General features: G+C 39.8%; 1 protein-coding gene across 3 annotated transcripts; it reads right to left on the minus strand.

The window, feature by feature from the left end:
- Positions 1-14,197: 14,197 nt before the first annotated feature.
- Positions 14,198-22,084, minus strand: syt4 (synaptotagmin IV). 3 transcript variants are annotated; one of them, XM_082528785.1, is made up of 6 exons: positions 21,216-21,604; positions 20,472-20,544; positions 19,110-19,726; positions 18,689-19,012; positions 15,938-16,058; positions 14,198-15,516 (listed from the first exon to the last, which is right to left on the minus strand). In XM_082528785.1, the coding sequence occupies exons 3-6, from the start codon at positions 19,593-19,595 to the stop codon at positions 15,197-15,199; spliced, it is 1,251 nt and encodes a 416-aa protein (XP_082384911.1). In that variant the 5' UTR covers positions 19,596-19,726; positions 20,472-20,544; positions 21,216-21,604; the 3' UTR covers positions 14,198-15,196. The 3 variants fall into 3 exon arrangements, with proteins under 3 accessions (XP_082384911.1, XP_082384910.1, XP_082384909.1); XM_082528784.1 differs by lacking the exons at positions 20,472-20,544; positions 21,216-21,604 and adding an exon at positions 21,640-22,084; XM_082528783.1 differs by lacking the exon at positions 20,472-20,544.
- Between the last annotated feature and the right edge of the window lie 4,285 nt (positions 22,085-26,369).

A 26,369-nucleotide genomic window follows, 5' to 3' on the forward strand; every position in this document is an offset into this window, starting at 1 on the left:
GTCCTGGTCAAAAATGACTCCAAGGTTCCTCACCGCGTTACTGGAGGCCAAGGTAATGCCATCCAGAGTAAGAATCTGATTAGATACCATATTTCTAAGATTTTCAGGGCCGAGTACAATAACCTCAGTTTTATCTGAATTAAGAAGCAGAAAGTTAGCGGCCATCCAGGTCTTTATGTCTTTAAGACATTCCTGCAGTTTAACTAATTGGTGTGTGTTATCTGGCTTCATGGACAGATAGAGCTGGGTGTCATCTGCATAGCAGTGAAAATGTATGCTATGTCTTCTAATGATACTGCCTAAGGGAAGCATGTATAATGTAAACAGAATTGGTCCTAGCACTGAACCCTGTGGAACTCCATAATTAACCTCAGTGTGTGAAGAGGACTCTCCATTTACATGCACGAATTGGAGTCTATTAGATAGATATGATACAAACCACTGCAGCGCAGTACTTGTAATACCTACAGCATGTTCTAATCGCTCTAATAGGATATTATGATCAACAGTATCGAACGCTGCACTGAGGTCTAGCAGGACAAGCACAGAGATGAGTCCACTGTCAGAGGCCATAAGAAGATCATTTGTAACCTTCACTAAAGCTGTTTCTGTGCTGTGCTGAGCTCTGAAACCTGACTGAAACTCTTCAAATAAACCATTCCTCTGCAGATGATCTGTTAGCTGTTTGACAACTACTCTTTCAAGGATTTTTGATATGAAAGGAAGGTTGGAGATTGGCCTATAATTAGCTAAGACTGCTGGGTCTAGAGATGGCTTTTTGAGTAAAGGTTTAACTACAGCCAGCTTGAAGGCCTGTGGTACATAGCCGATTATTAGAGATAGGTTGATCATATTTAAGATCGAAGAATTAATTAATGGCAGGACTTCTTTGAGCAGTTTTGTAGGAATGGGGTCTAAAAGACACGTTGATGGTTTGGAGGAAGTAATTATTGAAGTTAACTCAGAAAGATCAATTGGAGAAAAAGAGTCTAACTTAATATCAATGGTACTAAGAGTAGCTGTAGATAATATTACATCTGTGGGATGATTATTGGTAATTTTTTCTCTAATGATAAAAATTTTATTTGTGAAGAAGTTCATGAAGTCATTACTAGTTAACGTTAAAGGGATGGTTGGCTCAAAAGAGCTCTGACTTTTTGTCAGCCTGGCTACAGTGCTGAAGAGAAACCTGGGGTTGTTCTTATTTTCTTCAATCAGTGATGAATAGTAAGATGTTCTGGCTTTGCGGAGGGCTTTCTTATAAAGCAGCAAACTATTTCTCCAGGCTAAATGATGATCCTCTAGATTTGTGACACGCCATTTCCTCTCCAGATTACGAGTCATCTGCTTTAGGGTACGTGTTTCAGAATTATACCACGGAGTCAGGTACTTCTGATTTGAGGCCTTAGTTTTCACAGGAGCTACAGTATCCAGAGTCGTACGTAGTGAGGAGGTGAAATTATTAACAAGATAATCGACCTCTGTTGGGGTAGCGTTCAGATAGCTGCTTTGCTCTGTGTTGGTACAGGGCATTGGAGATGATAACAGTGGGTGGATTATATTCTTAAACTTAGTTACAGTGCTTTCAGAAAGACATCTACTTTGATAAAGTCTACTCTTCACCGCTGTGTAATCAATTATTGTAAAAGTAAATGTTATCAGGAAATGATCAGACAGGAGAGGGTTTTCAGGAAACACTGTTAAATGTTCAGTTTCTATGCCATATGTTAAAACAAGATCTAGAGTGTGATTAAAGTGGTGGGTGGGTTCTTTTACATTTTGAGAGAAACCAATTGAGTCTAATAACAGATTAAATGCCATGTTGAGGCTGTCATTTTTAGCATCTACATGGATGTTAAAATCACCCACAATAATTATTTTATCTGAGCTCAGAACTAAATTAGATATAAAGTCTGAGAAATCAGACAGAAACTCTGTGTAAGGCCCAGGTGGACGATAGATGATAACAAGTAAGACTGGTTTCTGAGTTTCACAGCTGGGGTGGACAATGTTAAGCATCAGGCTTTCAAATGAATTAAAAGTCTGTCTTGGTCTTTCATTAATTAATAGGCTGGTGTGAAAAATTGCTGCCACACCGCCCCCTCGGCCTGTGCTTCGAGATTTCTGGTAGTTAGAATGGCTCGGGGGTGTTGATTCATTTAAACTAACATAATCATCCTGCTGCAACCAGGTTTCTGTAAGGCAGAGTAAATCAATTTGTTGATCAATTATTAAGTCATGTACTAACAGAGACTTGGAGGAGAGAGACCTAATATTTAATAATCCACATTTCACTGTTTTACTCTTTGGTTCAGGTGTGGATACTGTATTGTTCTTTCTTTGTGATTGTTTATGTTTAAGTTGTTTGTTGCTGGTTTTTAGTTTGTTTTTTGTCTTTTTGGAAGCTGACACAGTCTCTATGGAGATGGGTTTTTGGGGGGGTAGCAGGAGGAGAGAAGCTGCAGAGAGGCGTGTAAGACTGCAACTCTGCTTCCTGGTCCCAACTCTGGATAGTCATATTTTGGGGGGTTTAATAAATTTGTCCATATTTCTAGAAATGAGAGCTGCTCCATCCAAAGTGGGATGGATGCCGTCTCTCCTAACAAGACCAGGTTTCCTCCAGAAGGTTTGCCAATTATCTATGAAGCCCACATCGTTTCTGGGACACCACTCAGACAGCCAGCAATTTAAGGAGAACATGCGGCTAAACATGTCACTCCTGGTCTGATTGGGGAGGGGACCAGAGAAAACTACAGAGTCCGACATTGTTTTGGCAAAGTTGCACACCGATTCAATATTGATTTTAGTGACCTCCGATTGGCGTAACCGGGTGTCATTACTGCCGACGTGAATTATGATTTTACTGAATTTACGTTTACCCTTAGCCAGCAGTTTTAAATTTCCTTCAATGTCGCCTGCTCTGGCCCCTGGAAGACAATTGACTATGGTTGCCGGTGTCTCTAGCTTCACATGTCTGAGAACAGAATCGCCAATTACCAGAGTTTGACCCCCGGCGGGTGTGTCGCCGAGTGGGGAAAAACGGTTAGACACATGAACGGGTTGGTGGTGTACCTGGGGCTTCTGTTTAGGACTATGCTTCCTCCTCACCGTGACCCAGCCGCCCTGATTCCCCAGCTGCTTGGGACCTGCCGGGGAACAGCTAGCGGGGCCTACGCTATTTTCGGCTGCACCAGCTACAGGGGCCTGGCTAGCTGCGGGTGAATGAAGGGTGCGAAGCCGAGTCTCCAATTCAGTAATCCTGGCCTCCAGAGCTGCAAATATGCTACATTTGTTACAGATATCATTACTGCTAAAGGAGGCCGAGGAGTAACTAAACATCTGACACAATGAGCAAGAAAGTGCAGGAGGGACAGGTGAAGTAGCCATGGTGCTAATGAGTCGGCTACGAGCTAAGCTAGGCTAGCGAGACAGTACAGAGACAGTGAGTGAATACTTTGGCTATAAATTAGGTAGTGAGTACACAGAAAGTGTGCTTCGGAGGAAGCACGTGAAGATTATACTATGAAAGAAGAATGTATTTAAAAGTTGTTAATTAAATCGCTAAGCAAATAAGCTACTCAGAAACACCACTGTGTTTGAGCAGGAACAGGAAGTGATACTCTACCACAGAGCGAGCGAACACCAAGTGACAGCCTTTCTATTTGGTGTTTGCAAACCAAATAGATTGTGTATATTAGGATTCATGTAAATGTCTCCAGTGTGTGTCTCCTAATCCATTCGGGTTTTTTTTGGTTGTTTTTTTGGGGGGTGGGGTGGGGTTGTACTTGTGTTTGTCTCATCTCAGCCTTAATTCCATTCACCTGCATGTTCTTATGCAATCAGCCCCATGTTCTATTTCAGTGTCTGTTTTCTTTGTCTTGCTTTCTCCGGCTCGTTTCTTTATATATGTGCATGAATGTGATGTACAGTCTAATCTCCTTTCCTTTTCATTTTTGTTTGTGTCTTGTTTAGTTTTTTATATCTTCCTGCTGTGCTTTGTGTCTGTTCCTTGTGCAGTTCTTTCCCTGCTGTGTGATTTGTATCGGTTATTAAAGCTAGTTTTCTGCTCTTGAAACAAATCCTTTATGTAATGCACTTGGGTTCTCTTTTGAACTATCATAGGGCTCACATTTAGGCAAAGCAATAAAACATCGAAACGTCTAACTTCCACCCAAAATGTCTGTATGATCAACAAAACACTAACACTTGCTGAACTAGAAAGAATATTTAATCGTTTCATCCAGTCAGTTTAATTTGTTCTCTAAAGGCAGTTCATTACAGACAACGTGAAAATCACAAGGAAATACGCTCCATCTAGTTAACTGAAAGAAGGCAGATTATCCGTCTTATTTGCAGCACTGTAATTGTACAGTCAGTGAGGAGTTGAAGGTTATTATGCCTTTCATCAAACTACTCAAATTAAACACGGCAAAAGTTTCAAACTATGAGGTTAATGTATGTGCAAGTAATCCAAGCTCAGATTACTCTCTTTGTTTCAAACAGGGTTTTTTTTTCTAATCTTGAACCTGTTTGATGTCAGTGAGGGTGGATGTCCCGAATATGATCATCATAACTCCGGCTGTGCTCTCAAAAAGCTCCACTGGCTGTTTGGACCGGAGCATCCCATTTGAAGAACGCTGGCTCATGAAAAAGGGCTAAGGGAGGTCAAAATAAATTCCCCTTTATGCACTGCATTCATGTTGTGGCATCTAAGAGTGTAATCGGCTATTGCATATTAAAAATTGTAATTATTAATTTAGAAAAAAAGATATGTTGTACTTGTTTCTTCATCTATCTTGAGATGATGTGTGCAGATGTGAGTGTGTGTGGATCAGATCAAGTCAGACGGAAAAATATGATGAAAAAAATGACAAAGGGTGGAAGTTGGAGTGAGTGAGGATATTTGAGCTCTGCAGTTTAACAACATGGCAGAAGACTACGTTCATGAGAAATAGGGAGCAGGGATCAAGGGTGTGTGTGTGTCTGTGTGTAGATGGGACTGAGTGAGTGATAACTCTTCATGGCAAGCCACTGCTGGCCACAGGGAATGTACAAAAAGAGCATAACAAGAGTAGCATCTGAAAGAAAAAGCAACGAGCAAGTGGAGAGATTTTATCTGTTTTTAAAAAGGAATTTCACAGAAAGTGGCTGAATGAGAGAAATACAAAGAAGAAGAGGAAGGAGGTGTAGGAAGTGGGATGGGAAAATCAAAAGGATGTTTTCCTCTGGGATCAATTAGGTTCTTACAAAAACTGAGTAACAAAGAAACACATTTTCTTTCTCCACAAGCACGATTCCACACAATTAAAAAGGCATTTAGATTAATGGAGGCCAGCTGTCACTAGACTTTTACTCAGCAGGCTTCTGTTTGAGTCAGTGGATTTGTATTCTACTTTTTGTATTTTGTATTGTTTGACTTTTTTTTAGGCACCAAATCTACTTGGTTTGATTTAGCAAATGATCATTTTACCACATTTGAAAATTCTCCTCCTTTATGAACATGCTTCTTCAAATACATGAGTCACTGTCTCAAAGTAAATGATAGTAAGAACACCCGAAAATAAATTCCACAAATGCCGATTGCAATTTACATATATTTGCGATATGACACATGCATAATGCATCTGCATCAATATGTATCTGAGAATACAGTTCAGCTGTTGATCCCTGTTAGGAGACATATTGGTGAAGTCCAGGTTAGCAACACATGAAATTCCCATCACTCCAGTACTCTCACTGTCTGGTTGCTCTTGTAATCTTCCTCTGCCCGCTTCTCTGCAGACCATCAGCCGCACCTTTCCTCTGTCTCTGTCAGCGACTGTGGAAATACAAGGTGATAAAAATGATGGAGTGGCAGACTGGAGATTTAATCCACAAAACAAATTTGGCTTTTCATTTTTGCTCAGAGATGAATGTCTACAATAGCTTATTCTGAATAATTCAACAGCTACTACTGAGTGCATTCACACATTTCTTCACACATCATCAGGCATTGTATGGATTTTCTACAATCCATTCTAACTGAGCAGTGCTATGATCCTACATAGCAGGATTTACTGTTGTAATGTTGAATGTATCATATGCAGTAGAGTAGACAAATGATTAGCCCAAAATTATATTTCATCTTTATTACTTGTCTCAAACTCCTTGATAGTACAGTAAAATCAGACCAGACTCGGGGAGTGCTGTGAGATCTAAGCATGAAGATAACTTTCCTAACTCCCAAAATGAAACAAGAATGTAGCCTGAGGCAAGAGGTCTAGAAAAAAAACATCAGCTGTGCAGTGCAGTGTAGAAAGTACACTATTTGTTTTAAAGAAGCATTCATACTTGATGCACAGAATTGATCATTATTTCTGAAACAAATCTAGAGTTTGCTCATCCTCAAGCTAAAATTCTGTGTTTTGCACCTTTTTAGACTACTTGTAGAATACTGTGGAGCTGCATAACTATATAAAGTCATACATGTTAAACTGCCATGTGTTGCAGCTATTGCATCTTGCACTTATAGCATTCGGTCCATCAGAATTCCCTCGCCATAAAGACCTTCCTGCTACCCGAGCTTTTGTTTTGTGAACAGTAGAAGACGCGGTTGTGACTACTCACCTTTCTTTCTCTTTGTCTCCGTCTCCTGGGTCTCTGCAGTCATAGATCAGCAGGGTCATAAATTGAACCCAGGGGAATGCTGGAATGTTGTTGTTTAATCCTTTCATTTGTGTTTCTCATTCTATTTTCCTTCAATAAACCTCCCACATACTCTGCCTGCAGTTCCACTGGACATACATATTTGACTTTCTTTCACACCTCAACATATATTCTTCTGTGAAAACAAGGAATAGACTTTATGAACTGTGAACCTTCACATATCAGTGCAGTCATGCCAGCCTTTTCTTTTCATGCCCATTATCTCACTCTGGCTCTTTTCCATTCCCTCTCCTTTCTCGCCAGCATGACTGAGCAAAGCTGTAATGTCTCAGCCTTTCCTTCCCACCTCTGTTTAACCCTTAGTGCTGTTCATATACCACACCTTCACAGTGTGAGCTGCATCAATTTTGGCCGATACTTCCGTCTTAGGTATCTGTTCCTTATTTTGAACTATTTTGGTGCCTAAACAGGTTCTCTGACATTAATAAATGGATGAGAGCAGGAGCAGTGTTTTATTTTGTAGGTTTTACAGTCATTTTCAGAGACAAATGTCTACTATCAAACAATATCATGTCCTGTTTTCCCTAAGACATAAAAACATAACAGCCATAATGATTTTAATTGCATTTTATTGAAACTTAAAATGGAAAGAACATTTTAGGATTTTGAACTTTATATATCCAACAACCATCAAACATTATCTTTTATATCTTAAAAAGTCATCATAGCAAAGAAATTATCGCAATAATCTTATTGTACATTTACTAATTATATAACACCTGAAACATAAAACATGAAAATGCAAATGAAGCTTTTACTAATTCAGCGACTAGCTAGTGCCTGTCTTTGCATGAATATAGGCAAAGGTGGTCATGGCACTGTCAATCTCCCTCTCGAACTCTATCACGACTGTCCTACAAAAATAAACACATGACATGTACCGTTTCAAAGTTTCAAGATTATTTAAATCCCTCATTTTCCTTGACTTGACCCACACTAATTGATTTAAAATCAGTATTAAGAGATAAGCTTTAAAAGTGATCAGGATCAGTCTCACTGTACAAAAATCCATTACACCTCAACAACAATTACTTATAATATTTTAATAGTTGTGTATTTTGGGTCATTTGAAAAGAAAGTCTTCCAACTTCAGCAAAAAGGGATGACATTTAGGGCTTTTTTTGTTTGTTTGTCTTTTCCACTGTTGTAAAATGTCAAAATGGGTCAAATTTGAACTGCAAGTAACCGTCAACAGTTTCACTAATCTCCTGCCTCCTGCTAAAAATTCCTCCTCCGTCTCTTCCAAAATATCATCCCCCATTTGTTATCCTCTCCATGGTCTCCGCCTTGGAAGCACTACAGCGCTCTGTTGCCATGACAGCAAAGGTAATGTCAAGGCAAGAGATCAGCGAACCTGTTTTTAACCTCTTGTTTGTGTCTGTGAATCATACAGAGACACAGTGACACGTTCTCCAGCCCCCAGGTGGTCTTAGCTTTACAGGCTGGGTCTCTCAGACCTAACAGGAGCTGGTTGTTTTTCTCACAGAGAGAACGCGTGGCCTTCATTCTGTTGCCATGGTAACGCGCATGGATCCTTTATTTGATAATTCTTTGGTTGTAATGCCCCTGGCGTAGTTTTGATTGGTTCGAATGGTGGAGGCTACAGTTAATAAACTCTAACCTTCAGCACTCTGTGTTTTGTCTGGATTGTTTTTTTATTGAGGGAGTGCTATAGGTCAAGCACATTACTGCACTGTATTCCCTGCCAGTTCTGTTTAAAAATAAAGCTATAAAAACACACCACACTTTGGTAAAGCTTGAGTTTGACCTTTTGGTCTTTTGAAAATACACATGGTCATTATTGGAAGAAAGGACAGAAATGATGAGCTAATGCTAACATGAATTTATCATATACTGAGACACTAAGTAAATGTTGATTTAGGAAATTTAAAACAATAAAACATAAAGATCATTCCTTCCATCTTAAATTATGACTTTTCCTATAGTGACCTACGATACTTAAAAAATTAAATACTTAAAAGTTTTACACAGCGCTACAAATGTATGTGAATTGAGGCTGTTGACTATTTTGTACTGTAATCTATTTTAGGCCAACATCGTGGGCCTGATTTTAGGGAGTCTTGAAATTGTACGTGCCATGTCTGTCTGTATTTTTATGGGAAAGTGATGACAGAGTTCATGGTAGGCTTTGGCACTGTTCATGTTCCCACAGAGAAAGGTAGCTGCTGGCTTGCCTTTGCATCATTTATATGAAGTCTTACCAGGCTATTTCCCTCAGATTGTTCAACATTTTGTATCGATTTATATGGACTTGCATAATTAGTGCATGCTAGCAAATAAATGTCTAAAAGACTGACAGCAGCCATACGTTTGATCCATTGGTCACAGTAGTTATGGCTCAGGTGACGCTTGTTTACTAATTCCTGGGTTGTCAGTTTGTTCCCCAGCACCTTCTCATGTAAAAATGTCCTTGGGTAAGACAATGGACCTGAAGTTACCAGCATGCATTCTAACCAAACACAAAATCAGCTGATTAATTCCTCCTTCCATAGTTGTTAATCAGTGAGACTGCCTGCTGCTTGAAATTAAAGCCTGCAGCCTTTCAGCCTTCCAAAGAATAGTGCCCATCACAAATTAATTGGTATATTCAAACGAAGCACTTTCATTCATGGGTCATCAAACTAACTAATTAAATGTTACTAGCAACAACAAAAATGTCTAAAGAGTCTAAAACTGACCTTTAATTAGGAAGGCACTGAGTTTGCCACATGTTCTACTCCCATTAACCAATGCCAAGCCTTTCCTCTCTAATGGCATCATTCCTTTTAGCTCTCACAGCCTGACTTATAGCCAATCTCTATTCCCCATTTTAATGAGGTAATTAGTGTCTGTTTGTTTATATGTGTTGTGACACAAATATCAGGTCTGATGTGGATGATCAGCTTTCTTTTTTATCAGTCTATAGTTGATGATTCGGTTGTCTGGAATATGCACTAAAATTGTCTGGGATAAATTCTGGTATGCAAGCAGCACCTGCAGGACAAACCTAAGAGTCTCAGTGAAACATGTTTAATTGTTGATGTCTGCATGACTGAAAGTCGTTTGCACAATGACTCATCCCCTCCATCCCACGGTGCACCAGGGACAGATTTCTCCACACAGACAGGTAATTTGAAAGAGGAACATGCTGAAAGATTAGAAAGGCTCTGGAGTATAGTATAAACACGGTCATGACTCAGACTGCATGAACCTTAACACAAGCTGAGCACAGAGATAAACAGTAAAAGTTAATCCTTATTACTAAAGTTAACACGGCTGAACTTTTATCCTATAGTACCACAACTAAATAGTATGTAGTTTGTATAGACTGGGATCAATCAGAAGCTAATTGGATTAGCAAAGAATAAAGCTATGCCTAAGCCCAAACCAAACCATGCATTAAGCAAAGGCCCATAAGGAGAAAGACCTAAACATAAATCTGTAGGTAACTGTGGTGAAGGGGATGTGGTGCAACTGACCTTTGTTAGCCTTTATGCTACAGTCACACTAGAGAAAAACAGCGTTTGGAGAAGGCAACCAAAACTCATGCAATGGTGGGAAGTGAGCTTGCATTTGCTTTTCTATCAGTTGCTATCTTCGAAATACTTTGGTGTATCAAGATTATAATAGAAATAAGATGCAGTCTGTTTGCGTTCAGACTGCCACCAGTTTGCAGTTGAAAGACAATTGACAATTAGATGCAATCTATTTGTAAATATACAGCAACCGACTATGATAAATCAGTGAAAATTGTGAATCTGCTGCCTTGGATATAAACAGAAATTCACATTCACTATGATATTGAGACATAGTTGCTGCAAGATGGCGATTCAACTGCAAAATGACATAGGCACTTGGCAACCTTGCTTTTGTATAGGAATGTAACTAGAACACGAATAACCTGGTAATCATTTGACTCCAGTCTACAACTACAAAGAGGTGCATGACAGACACGTTGTGTTCAGGCTTCGATTAAATGGAACTGCCTGCATTTGAATTAGATCACAGTTATTTGCAGATATTTACCAATCTGTCTTAAAGGATTGCAGTCAGTTTGATTTGGACCGTGATTGCTTGGAGACAGGATTACCTCCCCCAAGAGTAACTGGGAAAGGATGTCTGGAATATCCTATTTAGCCTACTGCCAGCAAGAACCTGGCTTTGGATAAACAGAAGATCATGGATGAGTGGATGGAGATTGCCTCTCTCCAGGCAACCTGTCCAGTCACCTTTTGAAAAAGGTCATTGATCAGACACAATGATATCACAATTAGGAACACAACAACAAGTGTGATATTTATAAAGATACTCCTTCTAATGGGTCTAATACCGAATATCATTACCACTGTCTAGTCTAGCATCAATGTTAGCATCACAAAAGATAATGTGCTATTATTATACACATGAAAAGATGACAACAAAGTTACTTTTGCGCTGAACTGTTCCTTTAGAGAATCCCTGCTCTTAATCTAATGGATGGGTTTCATCTTAGCTCTGCGGGGAACACATGAAGCAATGGGGATTTGAGGATTAGACAGGTTATTGACTGTAGTTAGGTCAATTTTAATGCACCTTTGAAACTTTTCTGCATCAGTTTATGCTGAAAATCTCAAACATCAGTTGATATCACAATATGTAATACAGTACGCGTTGCGCTTATGCTGACTCCCTACGCATCAAGACGTGATTTATTATTCTGTCCTCTTATGAAGCTTGAGACACAGTGTAGGGAGATGATAAGTCATCCATCTATTGGATATCATCTACATCTTAACTATATTATGTAGTTGTGACTGACGAAATGGAAGGATGAACAAAGTTTCCTTTTGATCACTTAACAAAAAAGCAACAAACTTTCTGAAGCTGAAAAACAAAAGACTCGGGATGAAGTAATAATTCATAATCATATTTTTGAGGGAAAAAGCCGTGACTGATGAAAAAAGATTCACCTCTGTCAGAGGTACCTGAGTGTTGGGTTTTTGTTCCTCTACTTGTTTTTATTATGGGGTGGTAGAGATGACACAGTGGCTCTGGGGTTATTTATTTCTGCCACACAGAAATATTGTATCTCATAACAGAATGATGGATAGAGACCAATAAGAACAATGAGGTGTAAACCACAGTGGTCTCTACAGCAACCTAGCTGGAATATTTAAAAAGTATCAAATCCTACCTTTTTAAGTGCAGTAGTGATAATTCTGCTATCTTGTATCTACATTTTTTCTCTTGCAGTAACAACAGCTCCTTCCTCTCTGGGTGTGAGAATGAATGTCTCAACAGCAATTATTAGCGTTACGTTAGTTCAAGAAATACTTTGACTAGGATGTTATGTAAGACTGTAGTCTCTGCTTTGAAGTTTCACCATCATATGTTTTGTACTCTCTCGTCTCTCTCTACCTCAGGTAAAGCTACCTCACTGATAACAGGTTATATAAATAAGCCCCCTCTCTACAGTGTCAGCCACGTCTGCCATCTCTCCTCTGCTGTCATCACAATAGAGCAACCTTGAAGTGAAATGTTGCATGAGATTAAATGTCTGATCTGATGCAGACTAGCTGGATAGTTTGGGACATAAATAAACAAATCATAACAGTTAAAATGTCTTATATGAGCTGCTTTGTTGACATAATGAAAGAGTATTTTGATACTTTTTTATTGGAGGAGCAAAACAAGGGTGGGAAAGGTATATTTGTTACAATGCTTAATATGGATTACTGCATGTAGAATAATAAAGTGTTGGTAATGTTTTTGCAACTTATAATGTAATTGCTTGTCTGTAATTATGATAAAAGAAAAAAGAAAGAAAGATTGACTTCAGAAATACAATGGAAATGAAACAAAAATGAAGAACATGAAATGAGACGTGTGTTATTGGTGTTTTTGTTTAAGCTGAAAATTCAGTTATTTACAAGATTAATTTTTTTCTTATCACTTCACAGTATTTTATAAAAATGCTACAATTTAAACTTTATAATTTATAGACAACTAATCTGGTTGGAATTTCTTCCTTTCTTCAGTGGATTATAAAAGTTTTTTCTCTGAGAACTGCTTTTTCTGTCCTTCACAAGTTCAAGTCATTGTTCAAGTTCTCTTGTCTATTCTCCTGCAGAAATCATATCTCAGTCATTCAATGTTTCCGCCTCTTCACTGCACTACTTTGTCTTCTTGACACTCAAATATACACACCCAGGCAGCTGTCTGCAAACCCACACACGTCAGCTATTCATAAACTCATCTCACACACTCCTAAACTAACTTTAGCCGTATACTCATCTCTTCCCCCGATCACTTCTTTTAGTCATATGTCAGAATGGCCTTATGTGATCACTTTCCACACATCACTCTGCAGCAGTCAGGTGGCCTGACTCCTGTCTCAACCTCCTGTGGCCATCTATCTGCTTCTTCCTTTGGTTGAAGTCAAAGTTATGAAGCCACGGTTGCTACTGGATTACGCATTTTGAATCTTCAGTGTCCATGTGTTGCTACCACCATGTTTGTTTGTTTTTGGACCCAAAAGTTACTTTAGTTATATGAAATTACTGAAGTTAGCAACTAATGTGGACAATCTTGGCTAACTACCTGCATTGACAAACTATGCAATGCATAGATAAACATACTAGCTGAGATACTAAAATACTGGCTAGTAGCTGATTAGTCCTAATTAAAACTAAAACACTGGAAAGTGAGGCAAGACTTCTTGGATGAGTTGTACCATGTAGCAAGGTATAATATTAATCATATTATTAATACACACTCACACACACACACACACACACACACACACACACACACACACACACACACACACACACATATATAGCATCGGCCAATCACCTTCTTAATTGTAACTGTATAGCTAGAAAAGCTGAGAATACGAGGATAGCATGGATTCGGTATCTTGCACAAAATAACCTTGAGTTCTTAAATAATGACAGACAGGTGTTTACAATAGAAACCAGCTACAGTGTTAGAAGCACTGAAGAAGAAGTGCAAGGGGACAGACCAACAGACACTGATGCAACTCAGTGCAAGACTACAGACTACAGGGTGGGAGGAGAAATAGAGGAATAACAGTTTTAAAGACTTAGATTTGCAGTTGAATTTATAATTTTATGAAAGGAAGGGAAAAAGAGGGGAGTAGCATGCTGAGGCAGCTGTCCTCTTGTTGAACCACTTAGCTGATATTAAATTCAGACATGATGACTTCATCCCCAAGCACTTAGCCACTCAGCAGTTATTACATCATCAGATTTGGAATTGAGCCGAATGATGTCATCCCTAGAGGTGGGGCAGGTGATGCGCACATCTGTGCACAGACTGTGTAATGTAGTAGTATAATTTTAAAGAAGCTTTTAGCTTAGACAGATTTTCTGTGGAGATGGTGGCTGTTGCCAGGAAAATAATAAGAATGTTTAACTTTGTTACCTTAGTTTCTTGCATCAGACTCAACCCTTGAAATCCTTTATAGAAGTGGTGTTAATGTATTTTTAATAACACACTGACAGTTAAATAAAAAAGAAAAAAAAATCAAACTCGTTTTCTTTCTCAGAACTTGCCATATTTTATAAGTACATACATTTACATTTCAGCCGTCTTTGTGCTCACAGTAAAGGGGACAAAACACAACGTAAATATTATGCGGCTCCCATCTCTTTAACACACAAACACACACACAAACTCACACAGTGGTGTCAGGACACTTTATTCGAAAGACGCGCACCCTCTCACACGTGTGTAAATGCATCCACATTACTGTCCCCGATGCAGACAGTCAGTTCCAATCTATTCTCCAACCACCTAATTTAGGCTTTCTTGCACTTAAGAAAATGATATATGAAATACCACTTATACTTACAAAACATGTTCAACAAACCAAGAGTACAAATAAAAAAAAGATAAATAAAAACAGTCTACATCTTTATGATGAAAACATTGTCATTATAAAATAAACTTTAATAATAATCCACTTTTTTACAGCTGTGTCAGATGTGGTTCATTCTGGTTTTCATATGATGGAATATAGGTTACTATTTATAGGAGGAAGAGCTGAAGAAAGAGAAGAAGAAGAAGAAGAGGAAAAGAAGAAGAGTAATAGCAACATTAAAGACATTCTGCACTGCACACGGCTACAGTGACAATTGGTTGCTTGCATGTAGATGATGCTGCATGTTTCCAGGTGATTTTCAGTGACAGTCTTTGGAATCGTTTAAAGCTTTGGGGTTCCTTTTGTCATGCCCCTGCCCTCCCACTGAACCCCAAATACTTCAAAGATAGGTGATTGAATGAATGAACGATTGAATGATGACATCACTTGAAATGAACCCCTCCTACACACATCAAAGTCCACTCTCCCCTTATTCAACCCGCCCTCATTTTAAGTCCATTGGTTACTGGCAAGCAGGATGTTGGATCCCACCCATCCTCCTTCCGTCCCTCTCGTGGTTGAACCAGATCAGATATGGATGACAGGAGCCACCAACACCCCAATTTTCTAATCCTCTGACATGACATGCCACTTGGCGATCTGGCGACGCGGGTGGTCGCAGATCTCCCTCCAGTGCTCCCCGGGAGTACCTGCCGCCGATGTGCCCAGCACAAGGCGCCCAATGACGGTGTTGGGGCAGCGTGAGTTGCCCATGTCTGAGTCCATCAGCAGTAGCTCCACGCTGGTGTCCCTCAGGCCCTCTTCGGAGGGTAGATCGAAGACAAAGAGCTCATTAAACACCGGGTTAGGCGAGCTTTTCTTCACATGGGTTTTCTTCTTGCACACGCGTTTCTTTCCATGATACATGTTCACCTTGACATATGGATCTGGAGGAGAAGAACGATAAGAGTTGAGCAAGAAAAGCCACAGCGACTATCCATGCCTGCGGCAGCTGCAGAGTGGCACATTATTTCTAAACCAGATCAATACAGCAATCAATAGAGCGGAAATGATGGATGTTAGTGATGAGGACAAAAGAGGCTGGCTGTGTAAACACTGTGTGTGTATGTGTGTGTGTGTGCTTGTCACTAAAGTGCTCTATCACATCCTGATCAGATTACTTTGGTGCGGTGGCGGTGCCATTAGTGCAACTATCACAGCATCTAAAGCAGTCTGGGATGCACAGCAGGAAGAGCAAAATGATTTTGGTTTCATCCCTTTACCGTTATGAAGAAGAAATACATTCAAGCCTGCAGTTATATGGACATGGTTTGCATATTAAACTGGTTCAGTTAAAAGCCCGTGTACCTGTAGGTCCATTGTTTTCAGTCTTGGGGAGGTGGCGAGCTTTGAGAACAACTACAGTCAGAGTGTTGGTGGTGGACTGGTAACACAGGGACAGCAATAACTCACCACGACCTGAAGATTTCTGTGGAGAAGAGAAGAATGGATAAAGTTTAAAAAAAAAAAGCAAAAATCGGCAGAGCAAACAGAGCAAACATTTGTAAGTGAAACTTACACTAAAGAAACCCTAAATCCAGCCTGTCCTTTCATGTTTTCCAATTCTACTTAATAAGCAGACATTTGTAAAGTTGTTATTCGGTTCTCAAGTTAATACATTTAAGTAGGTTAAATTAATCAGAAGAATGGATCCACTTAGTATGTATTAAAAGAATTAACACAATAGGGCGTGGTAGTTATTAAATAATGAATAACCTACAAAATTACGAGCTACAAAACAGTTTGTGGTGCTGCTGCTGCTTCCCGTGCAGCAAATGGTGCCAGTCCTGACAGCTTGAGACACTGCCGGCTAAATAATCATCACCTGCTTATGTGGTAGATTTTCATATTTAACACACACAAAATGTGTCACTGAGAAGCTCCCGATCTTCTCTACAATTTGTTGCTGCTGTCACAGTTTGCTCATGCACATACACATCCATGCCCGCGCCCCGTGAGAGTCGGCACCTCAGATGGTTGCGATCGCACCTTAGAGGCTCGCAGTCTCATGGTTGCCACAGCAACGAGAAGTAGCACACAGACAACTTCTAGCAATGACCTGATGTTCAGGTCTAAATCCAAAAGGATTGCCTGTTATTTTTAGTCTAATTAGTTTGTTTATTTGTGTATTAATGTATTTATTGTTTCTGTACTTCCAGAGCGAAAGCATGTTGGTGATGCCTGTGTCTCTTATTTTCTGGTGTATTGATTCTTTAAACTACTGGGTGGTCACACATACACAAAACTACACAAAGCAGTGAGAAAAAATCTATGTCACACAGACAAAGAGAGCCACCACCCTGTAAGGCATGGGCTGCAACTTTTAAGAAACAACTGCATGCGTCTCTCATGCTGATGTGGAGAAAATGGTTCTGTTTAATTATTGTCCCTTTGTGCACTGTAAATCCATGTTACAAGGCCAACAAGCTGCGTTCTCCGCCCTTTTATTTGCATATGAAATGTTTCTCATTCTGACAAGTTCAGCTGCGGCATAGCAAATAAATGAAAGAGATTAAGGATTTTCTTCAGCAAAAGAAGCCAGAAATAACCTGCAAAGCAATTTCATGAATTCAAAAACTAATTTTTAGCTGATTTCACAGGTTCTTATTCCCCCTTACTATAAAGCTTTGCGAGATTTCTCTCCTCTGGGACCCAGATGAGAAATGGAATTGATGAAATACAGTTTGTCTCAGCATGGGGTGAAGAGAAGAGAGATAAGAAATCTTATCCTCTTGAAGAGAGACGAGTGGAGATGGGATAAAACCTTTATACTTCACAGACTTCCATTTCCTAGCACTTCCCTAGAGTACGATATGGTACCAGAGACCATTAAAGACATTACACGTAGCTCATATTCCTTTTGAGAAACTACAAATATGCATGAACATATCCACAACTACCACACAGGGAAAGAGCTTCCATTTTAGAAGAGCACAATATCACCTCACATGTCTATAATTACACAATGAGAGATGCTCATGCATGGCCATACCATTTAATACCAGTCTATAGAGTGGTGCTCTATACTATACCACAATGATAAGCACAAGGATATCCTTTTACTTTTATTTAATTTAGCCAAACCAGGAATCATTTAGGCTAATGCATTTAGAGGAAATGAAGACATAATGTACTCATGGGTGTCAAAGTACTCAATACATTAAATGACACTTATAAACATTACTTCTGCATGTTTGTGGTCCTCACAGATGCCAGGAACAGCAAGCCTGGACCGCCTGCCCACAGATCTATAATGATGTAGTGTTGTTATCGTCTGACCTTCGTGGAATGGGAAATGTCGCCATGATAGCCTGGTTCACAGGTTGCCATTACCGTTTTAACTGTGTGATGCACTAAAGGAAAGGTATGTAGGGAGGATGTCATGTAAAGCAGTTCCAGCTGTTAAATGCAATGAGCAGATGAAATGACGTAAGAAAATAACGAACCCTAAAAAAGCTGATGAAAAACGTAAACAATAAATACCAAAAGCCTCCTTGTATCCAAAGCAGCTCAGTGTCAACTTGCAAATCCATATTCCTGTAACAGATCTCATCTCTCTCTCCACAGATATATACCCTCTCTGCTTTCTCCTCTGGTTTCACATGATATTTAATATCATTTCTAAACCAACTAGAGGCTGTTATGATAGTTATTCCTCTGGTATATACCAATGAAATGTTAATTTAAAACTTCCATCGAAGATAGAGATCACACACACGGAATGAGATTAATCATTTTTATTAAGAGAATTTGGAATCGATAAAATGGTGGGCTTGCATTTGAATGATTGACATATTATTATATTTTAGTATTTAAATGACTTTTAAGATTATTCATTGATTAATATGGTAACAGTGGAAGTAATCAGCTTACTTTGCTGAATTTGACTAAGCTGTTCTGCTGTAATGCTTTTAGGGAGTGGTGGTGTAGACAGAGATGGTGTGATGAAAAAAAGCTGAGTCACTATCAGAGCAGTTGTAGAATTAAAATTGAGCTCACTGAATGACTTTATACATGAAATACAACACTAAGGCTTCAAACATTTGTTCCAAATCTTACCTTGACATTTTTCTTGATTATCTCTCGGCTCATGAGGACACGCCCCTCGGACAAGTCGATCCCAGACAAGGGAACAAGGGTCTCGCCGATGACTTCATCACGAGAGAACCGGTCAAAGCTCAGCACCATGAAGTGAAGGGCCAACTCTGACACACGAGCAAGTGAGATGCCGTAGAAGCTGAAGGTCTCATCAAAAGTGGGGTCTAGAGTTTTTCGCAAGACTCTGGTCTTCACCCTGTGCTTTTTTTCCGGCAGTAGGGTCAGCTTGATGTAAGGGTCAGAGGTCAGCGACTGCTCGTCAGTTGGAGTCAGACCATGGGCTTCCTAGAAAAGTGAAAACAATCAAGTATTTAAGACTGTATGTATTAAAAATAAGTATTATTTTAAATGTTTTAAAAACAAACTTAAACATATACAGTACCTTGATATGAACAATGAATGCCTTCCTCTCTTCCTGGTATTCAAGGGAAAAGTGGAGGGTCCCTAGTCCAGCCTCCTTGTCTTCCCCCTGGGGCCTGTCCACAGCCGGGGTGGGTGCTTGGCTGGAGAGAGTACTGGATGGTGAAGGCAGGTCACGGCGGTCCATCACACCAGGCTGGGTGAACCCTGCATGGGGAGAAGGCAGCTCCAGATCTGGGGAGCTCCGCAGCTTCTGGTGGTGATGAAATGGTTTAGTGGTAAAGTTGCCATTCAGATCCCGTTTCTCCAGGTCCAGATGGAGAGTTGGCCTGGAGCCATTTGGGCTTGATGCCAGTTTGTCTGTGCCAGCTGCATTCACTGGTGGCGCGGTGTGGCAGTTTCCATTGACATCTGTTTTACTGGTGTCGTTAGCTGCTGTGGTGGGAGGCGCAGCAAACTTTTTCTTGCCACTGAGGCTCTCTGGGTAAATGTCGACTCCTTTGAGCATGTGCACAAACTTGTACGGAGGTGTCTTCTGGGACTTGGTGTTTTTACGCTGGCAACAGATCCACGCAAAGGCTGACACAGTGAATACGAGGCCGAAGACACTCACCACAGCAACACCTACTGGCACTGCCACTGTGGGGGAGGAAAGAATGAAGGGAAGGACAGCGGGGGTGTGGGTGGACAGATGGAGAAAAATAATTCAGCAAAGTAAAATTAAAAATAAAAACTTAACAAACTAAGCAGCAACTGTAAAACAATTTCTATCTCACAGATTTTATTGTTACACCGAGGCAAGTGAGTCCATTTTGTGATTCTGACTAATGCAGCTGCAGCCTTGACTCAGAGGGAGAACAACGCAATCTGTTCAACTCTGATCAAATCTCGGCATCACTGTTTTCAGATTCCAAACATGGTTACTCTTTATGAACAGGAAACAGATGGAAAAATAATGAACTTATGGGAAAACTACACAACGTCTTTTGTGACAAGGTGATCTCTCCATAGCAGCTTTATAAAAACAGCTAAACTCAGATCCAGTCATTGTCACAAAAGCATTATAAAGATCAGTGTACACTATTACAAGGAAACAGGCAGAAATGTTGAAAATTCAAATATTTGCAGTGAGAATTTAATACATGTGGTTTGGGCAAATCCTTATTTCAACCAGCTGGGTGGTCCTGATTTAGAAACAGTACTTAATAACGCAGATATCTTTAGTCATACTCATCAAGGATGATGGTCACTACTATTGGGATTACTAAGGCATATTTAGGGACCTATTTCCTGTCAGTTTTCCTTTTATGGTATTGCTGGAGACGGAGATATTTACAAGTGAATGCTTCAGTTCTTTGTTTTGCAGTGCTGAGCTGTGACTCACCATCAATCAAGCTGCCTTGTCATGCTACCAGATTTAAAAGGGTTGCCTCGCAGAAGAAAATGCATACCATTTCCTGCAATTAAGCAGGCGACATAGTGGAAAAGCACTCAGATCAGCCCATAAAAAGAAGGAAGAGGTGGAAGTGGCAAGGTGGTGGTTGTGGTAATCAATCACTCTGATACTTATCTTTAAAATCTGCCTTTTCATATTGTTAACACAATCATGGCTCTGCTTTTGATAATTTGAGAATCAGTACAGTATCACTAATTCACACTTTCCTAAGACAGCCTTTGTGCTGGGGTTATTGTATAGCAAATGTGTTCTGTTAACACACAGCAAGCAATAAGAATATATAGTTCCCTTCTCACTTAACCCTAAATAATTAATATGTAATCTTCTTCTATGGGATTGGGGTGATCTAATAATATTGCAGAGATTTCCATTCATATAGTTTCTTAATATTGTAGGCTGATTTTGCTCTGGCAACTGTGTAATAATCTGAAAATACAACGAAATTCACTTTATCCACGAGTAAGCAGTTCACTTCACTTTTAGATCACAGCACTTATACATATTGTTTTCTCTGCTTTTTTCATGAATATTTCAGCCCAGTAGCATCCCTGGGTGGGATGGCTTTCAAGGCAGCAACAACAGACAGATGGATGAGGCAACGGGAGGGCAGTGAGGTAGCAGCTGAACCGAGAGGAAAATAAAGAAAACAAACAGGTGCTTTCCTGGCTTTACCTGCGTTGTAGTAACACCTAGAATGCAAAAATAGTGACTTCATTATTGCACCCATTAATATCGCACTGAATAATGAGCTCCACCCTTTCCTGATAATTAGCTGTCGCCCTTTGGCCAGCTGCAAAATGGAGGAATGAAGTCCACCCAAACACGTTGTTTTACGACACACTGCGCGAGCCATTCACTTTACACTAGTTACACGCCCTACAAAAATAGCAAACAACGAAGAAGAAAAAGAAAAAAAAGAAGAAGCCGACATTTAGAAAGTCAGCTAAATTTGAAATCCATAAATTAGCTTCTGGCCACTTCCAGCCAGTGCTAGCTAACAATTTTAGGATGAGTCACGCGGCAGATTAGACATCCACGGTGGGTTTTTCTCGATGAAAACGATATCCGTGAAGTTTTGAGCAGGATTTGGACTCACCGAGCTGAGCTCCATCCTCCACCATTGGAGCCATGGTCGCTATCCAAGGTGCTGAACAATGTCCGTCTGCTTCAACGCTTCAGCTTCGGCGCTGCTTTCTGTAGTAGCCGCTCCTCTGATGCTATGCTCGTGCGGTTTTTCTCAGATTTTATTAATAATACAAAAGTCTTTGTAATGCTTCAATAATTAAAAAACAAACAGGATTTCCCAGAGAGAAGTATGGGGGATGCTCTGTTCTCAGCCTGCTGCTGTTACTCCGTGATGCGTGAGTGTGTCTCTGAGGCGGCAACACCCCGTTTCTTCTCTCTCTCACTCTCTCTCTCACTCTCACTCTTCCCTTCTCTTCACTGTTCCCCAGCTCCCCCTCCCCCCTCCCCTACGGTAAGGCTGAGCTCATCAGTGCTGACGCAGTAGTGACGGAGGCTGGCTGTGAAATCAGGACCCCCGGTGAAGCAGCACAACAGGGTTGCCAATTTTCCTAATTGATTGCTAGGAATTGAACATTCTCCTTGTGCGTCTTCTTCATCCGTGTTTATGTGATGTGGTTGTGTATTTGTAAGTGTGTGTGTGTGTGCATCCTTAGTCCATAAGAATACTGTTTTGTTATTGTGGTCATATCATTCATTAACATAACTGAGATGTATTTATGCAGTTATGCTTTACTCTGATGAAATCATAATTTTTAAGTAAAAGGTGATTATATTACAGTCCTGTAGGGGCTATAGCAACCGCTATAGGAAACAACAGGAAACAGAAAACACAATAATAGAAACTACGAAAAACAATTGTTTTATAAAGTCTTGACCACAACAAAACTTATCCACTAGGATAATGTACGTGAAAAATACCAGACAGGTTATAGGAGCATGATGTAGGCCCTGCACTGAGGGTCACCTATGGTTGCTGAACCAATTCAGTTGCATGAGAGAAGACAGCTGACAGGAATTGACTTCTTACATATATGAGCAATTACTGAGCAATGGAAGGAACACTTTCATAACCTCTTAAACTAAGAAATGGTAAATGGCCTGTATTTATATAGCGCTTTACTAGTCCCTAAGGACCCCAAAGCGCTTTACATATCCAGTCATCCACCCATTCACACACACATTCATACACTTCATACACAGAAGAACAAAAGTACACAACTGCAGTACATGCACACAGAAAGTCTGCAAACTAGAGGTGGTGCTTGAGCAAGCAGGCGTATTTAGTACAGAGGCCTGTATCACAGCAGTTCATCTCAGGTGGGCTGGAATAGAATTTGCAGAGAGGCTGCCTATAGCCATCTATTATGGAGAATTGTCTTCTGTTGAAGGACCAAAGGGAAGACCAAAAGATATGATAAGATACATAGAAATATATTTTTAACATTCTGAAACACACAGGGACCCTGAAACCTGGGAGGCACAAGAAATACAGAGATCAAATTGGTGCAATAGTTGATTGTCAAATCAACTATTAATGCTGTTGAGGACAGATGTCGACAACGCTATGTTGCTGCAAACATCATTTGGAACATAACTTCCAACTACTTGGCCAAACAATGCAACTGATGTGGAAAACTTGACTGAGTACAAGTGAGCAACTTACACTTCAGTCACGGTCTACATAAAAAAATGATGGGCTCTCACTGATGATAATGATGATGATGATAATGATGATGATGATGATAATGCTGAATAGTGTTACTTTTACTACTTGCCATCTTCCAAACTATGTAAATTCTACAGTTACACTCAATAAAGGGTTTATAGTAATTCTACAATATATCCACATATATGTCAAAGTAGGCTTACTGGCTTAATGTTTATACCTGTATCCACAAAAAGGACTGGCTGTGCATACACAAGATCATTTCTTCGGAAAAAGAAATATATATGAACACATTTAACATTTTATACAGTCAAATTCTGACCTCTGAATGCATTTCTCTTGAAAATGAAAGAAAAATCACTGGCAGTGTGACTTCAACTAACAGACTGTGCACTTAAAAGGGACACATGCTTAACAAAACAAGATTAATCAACCTTCTGAAAAATTACAAAAATATTTTAAAGCAATAAAAATATTGCATATATGCATTTTAAATTGTATTATATCAGTTTATTGCATAAAAATGTATTGTGCAAATTTTGCCATTGCCAGTAAATTGTTATGCCATGTTGGTGGGCTTCCCTGCTGTCCTGACCTCAGATAATCAGACGAAACTGCCTTGATGATTTATTGTTTGCCTTTATTTAGATTTTAACTTTTATTGAAATGGTTGTCATACATTTTCAGTCAATGTGCATCATTCATAATGCACGGCACAATGCGCCACCACACCGTTCAGTTGCATTGTTTTAGTTTTTAAGAAAAAATTAGGTTACCATATTATATTTAACATTGAATTTTCCTTCTTCACCGTCTGTTTGGAGTATAACCTGCATAGTTCATAATGCATGATGTGAGGTGCCGCACAGTTAAGTGGAATAATTTATTATTGAAGAATGTGATGCCTTTTGTCAGAGAGTTTTTGACATTGTCCATTAAATCTCCACTTTATCTTGATACCTGAGTGTTTGTTTTTTTTTACTTTTAGACTAGTTGATTGGCTAGTGCTTCTTCAGGTCAGAGATTGAGGGCGTTTTCGCCCTTGTTCACAGAGATTTCTATACAATGAGGTCTCTCTGAAAGCACACAAGACGCCCACTGCTGGCCATTACAAGAATCCTGGTTCAAGGATCTTTAAATTGGTAAAACATTATTAGAGTGTTAAATGCCGTGCAGACGCACCTGCACGGCATCTGCAGATCACGCGCGTGGTGTTAAATCACGGGGAAGCAGGGTTGAGAGCAGGGATGGACTGGGACTAAAAACAGTCGTGGACTTTGACTGGGCCCGGCCCAAAGTAATTGGCGTGTGGAAACTGGCATGAGTGTTACAAGACTTTAATTGTGGCTTATGCTATCAAACCATCAAAATTATAGCAACAGTACTGATGTTGACTAGATGTTGTATTAAAAGTATATTATGGTAGATTAATTTGAATACTCATATAGAAATGGAGGTCTCAACATACTGCAGTCCCTCTGGGTGAACCAATACAAAACAGTTATCTGAAACACACAACACATAGTACTGTATGAGTTATGATAAATCACAAAGTAAAGAGGTTTTAGTATGCAGGTTAACTTGAATACTCACCTTACTCAATGTTGGGGGATAAGTATTTTCTTCAACAGGTCGCTTTTTTCTGCAACTCTGTCTATGACCAAGTCATTGTCAAGGGACACGAGGATGTCTTTCTCTGTAGTCATAAGCATGAATGCTTCCAGGTGTTCTTGTGACTGTGTGCTTTGTCCTGATTCTTTTATATTGAGGATGAGAACAAATAAAAACTGGTCCAGATGAGTTCAGTCAAACAATGATTTTATTGAACATGTGCGTGGGGAGATGTACACAGTGACATCATCAGCATAGATCTCCACTAAAAAACACACTTCAAATTGGTTTTGTATGTCAGGGTTCTGCCCCTTCTTGCGTCAGCAAATAATATAACATACATTAGTTACAGTTAATGTCAGTTAAACAAGTTCCCGTTATCAGCAACATTTTTGCCATACATGGCATTTTTAACCATCTTTTACCCTCCAGATGTTTCCTGTTGATTTATACTTCTTATGCTTATCTTTAGCCTATCCTGTCCTAACTGTTGCTATGCAGGCACAAAATGCAGTTACAAGCAAAAATATATCTCACCTCTGGCCTAAAACTCATCTACTGTTATTTGTGTCTGTAAGCGTGCTTGCATTGACCTTTGTGCGCTCTGAGCCACCTTTACACAATATATCGTCTGGACATTCACGCCAGACGAAGCTTATGACCTTAAAAGGATTGAGCGCCAACTCTTCATGAGCACATTTGCAATGTGTGTATAAAAATAACTAAAACTACACATTTAATAAAAGTTTTAATAAAATTTATTCTACTTTTTATGTGTTTTAGAACAGAGAAACTTGCTACCTGTGTCACAGGCAAAGTAAGGAGGTACCTTTATCCCCAGCCAAGAATATGATAAGCATCTGTGAAGAGGTTGTATCGTTTCAGAATCAGATAACAACAGACTGGGCATTCCTTACAAGATTTGCACTGTTTGTTTAGTACATCTGTGATCTCTTCTTCATCACCATCACAGCCAACCCCTACCATCCTGACCTTGTACTCTTCACAGCTGCGTTTTGCATCGTTTCTTTCCACCGTCTTTGCCTCCTACTCCACTTCTTCTTCTCCTTGCCTGGTGGCCACAGCCAATGCAGCTGGCATCCAACTCAGAGGTGCAGTGGTCCCCCCTAGAGTACTGGAGTGTGAAAGAGATTAGTGGGGGAAAAAAACAGGTGTTGAAAGCATGCGTGGAGAGTGGTGGTCCGGCCCGCCGGCCTTCCTGGAGCACCGGCTGTTCTGTGATTCTCCAGAATCCACAGATGCCCAGTCCGCCCCTGGTTGAGAGTGTTGTTGTGGTGGTGTGACAAATGTAAAAATAAAGATGGCTCAAAACACGGATCTGTGGTCCCGCTGTGCCTTATTCACACCACAGCTTTATTTTCCAATTATTCTTGAACTGGTTCCTGTTATCAAACTCAACCCTGTCGACTGATCTTAATACCGGAGTCATGTGAAATAAAAATCAGTTTAAGTTATTGAGCTTTTCTTAATGACTGCTAGATGGTCATTTCCAGCAGTGATGT

This window comes from Aulonocara stuartgranti (genome assembly GCF_965226115.1).
Source record: "Aulonocara stuartgranti genome assembly, chromosome: 3".
Classification (NCBI taxonomy): Eukaryota; Metazoa; Chordata; class Actinopteri; order Cichliformes; family Cichlidae; genus Aulonocara; species Aulonocara stuartgranti.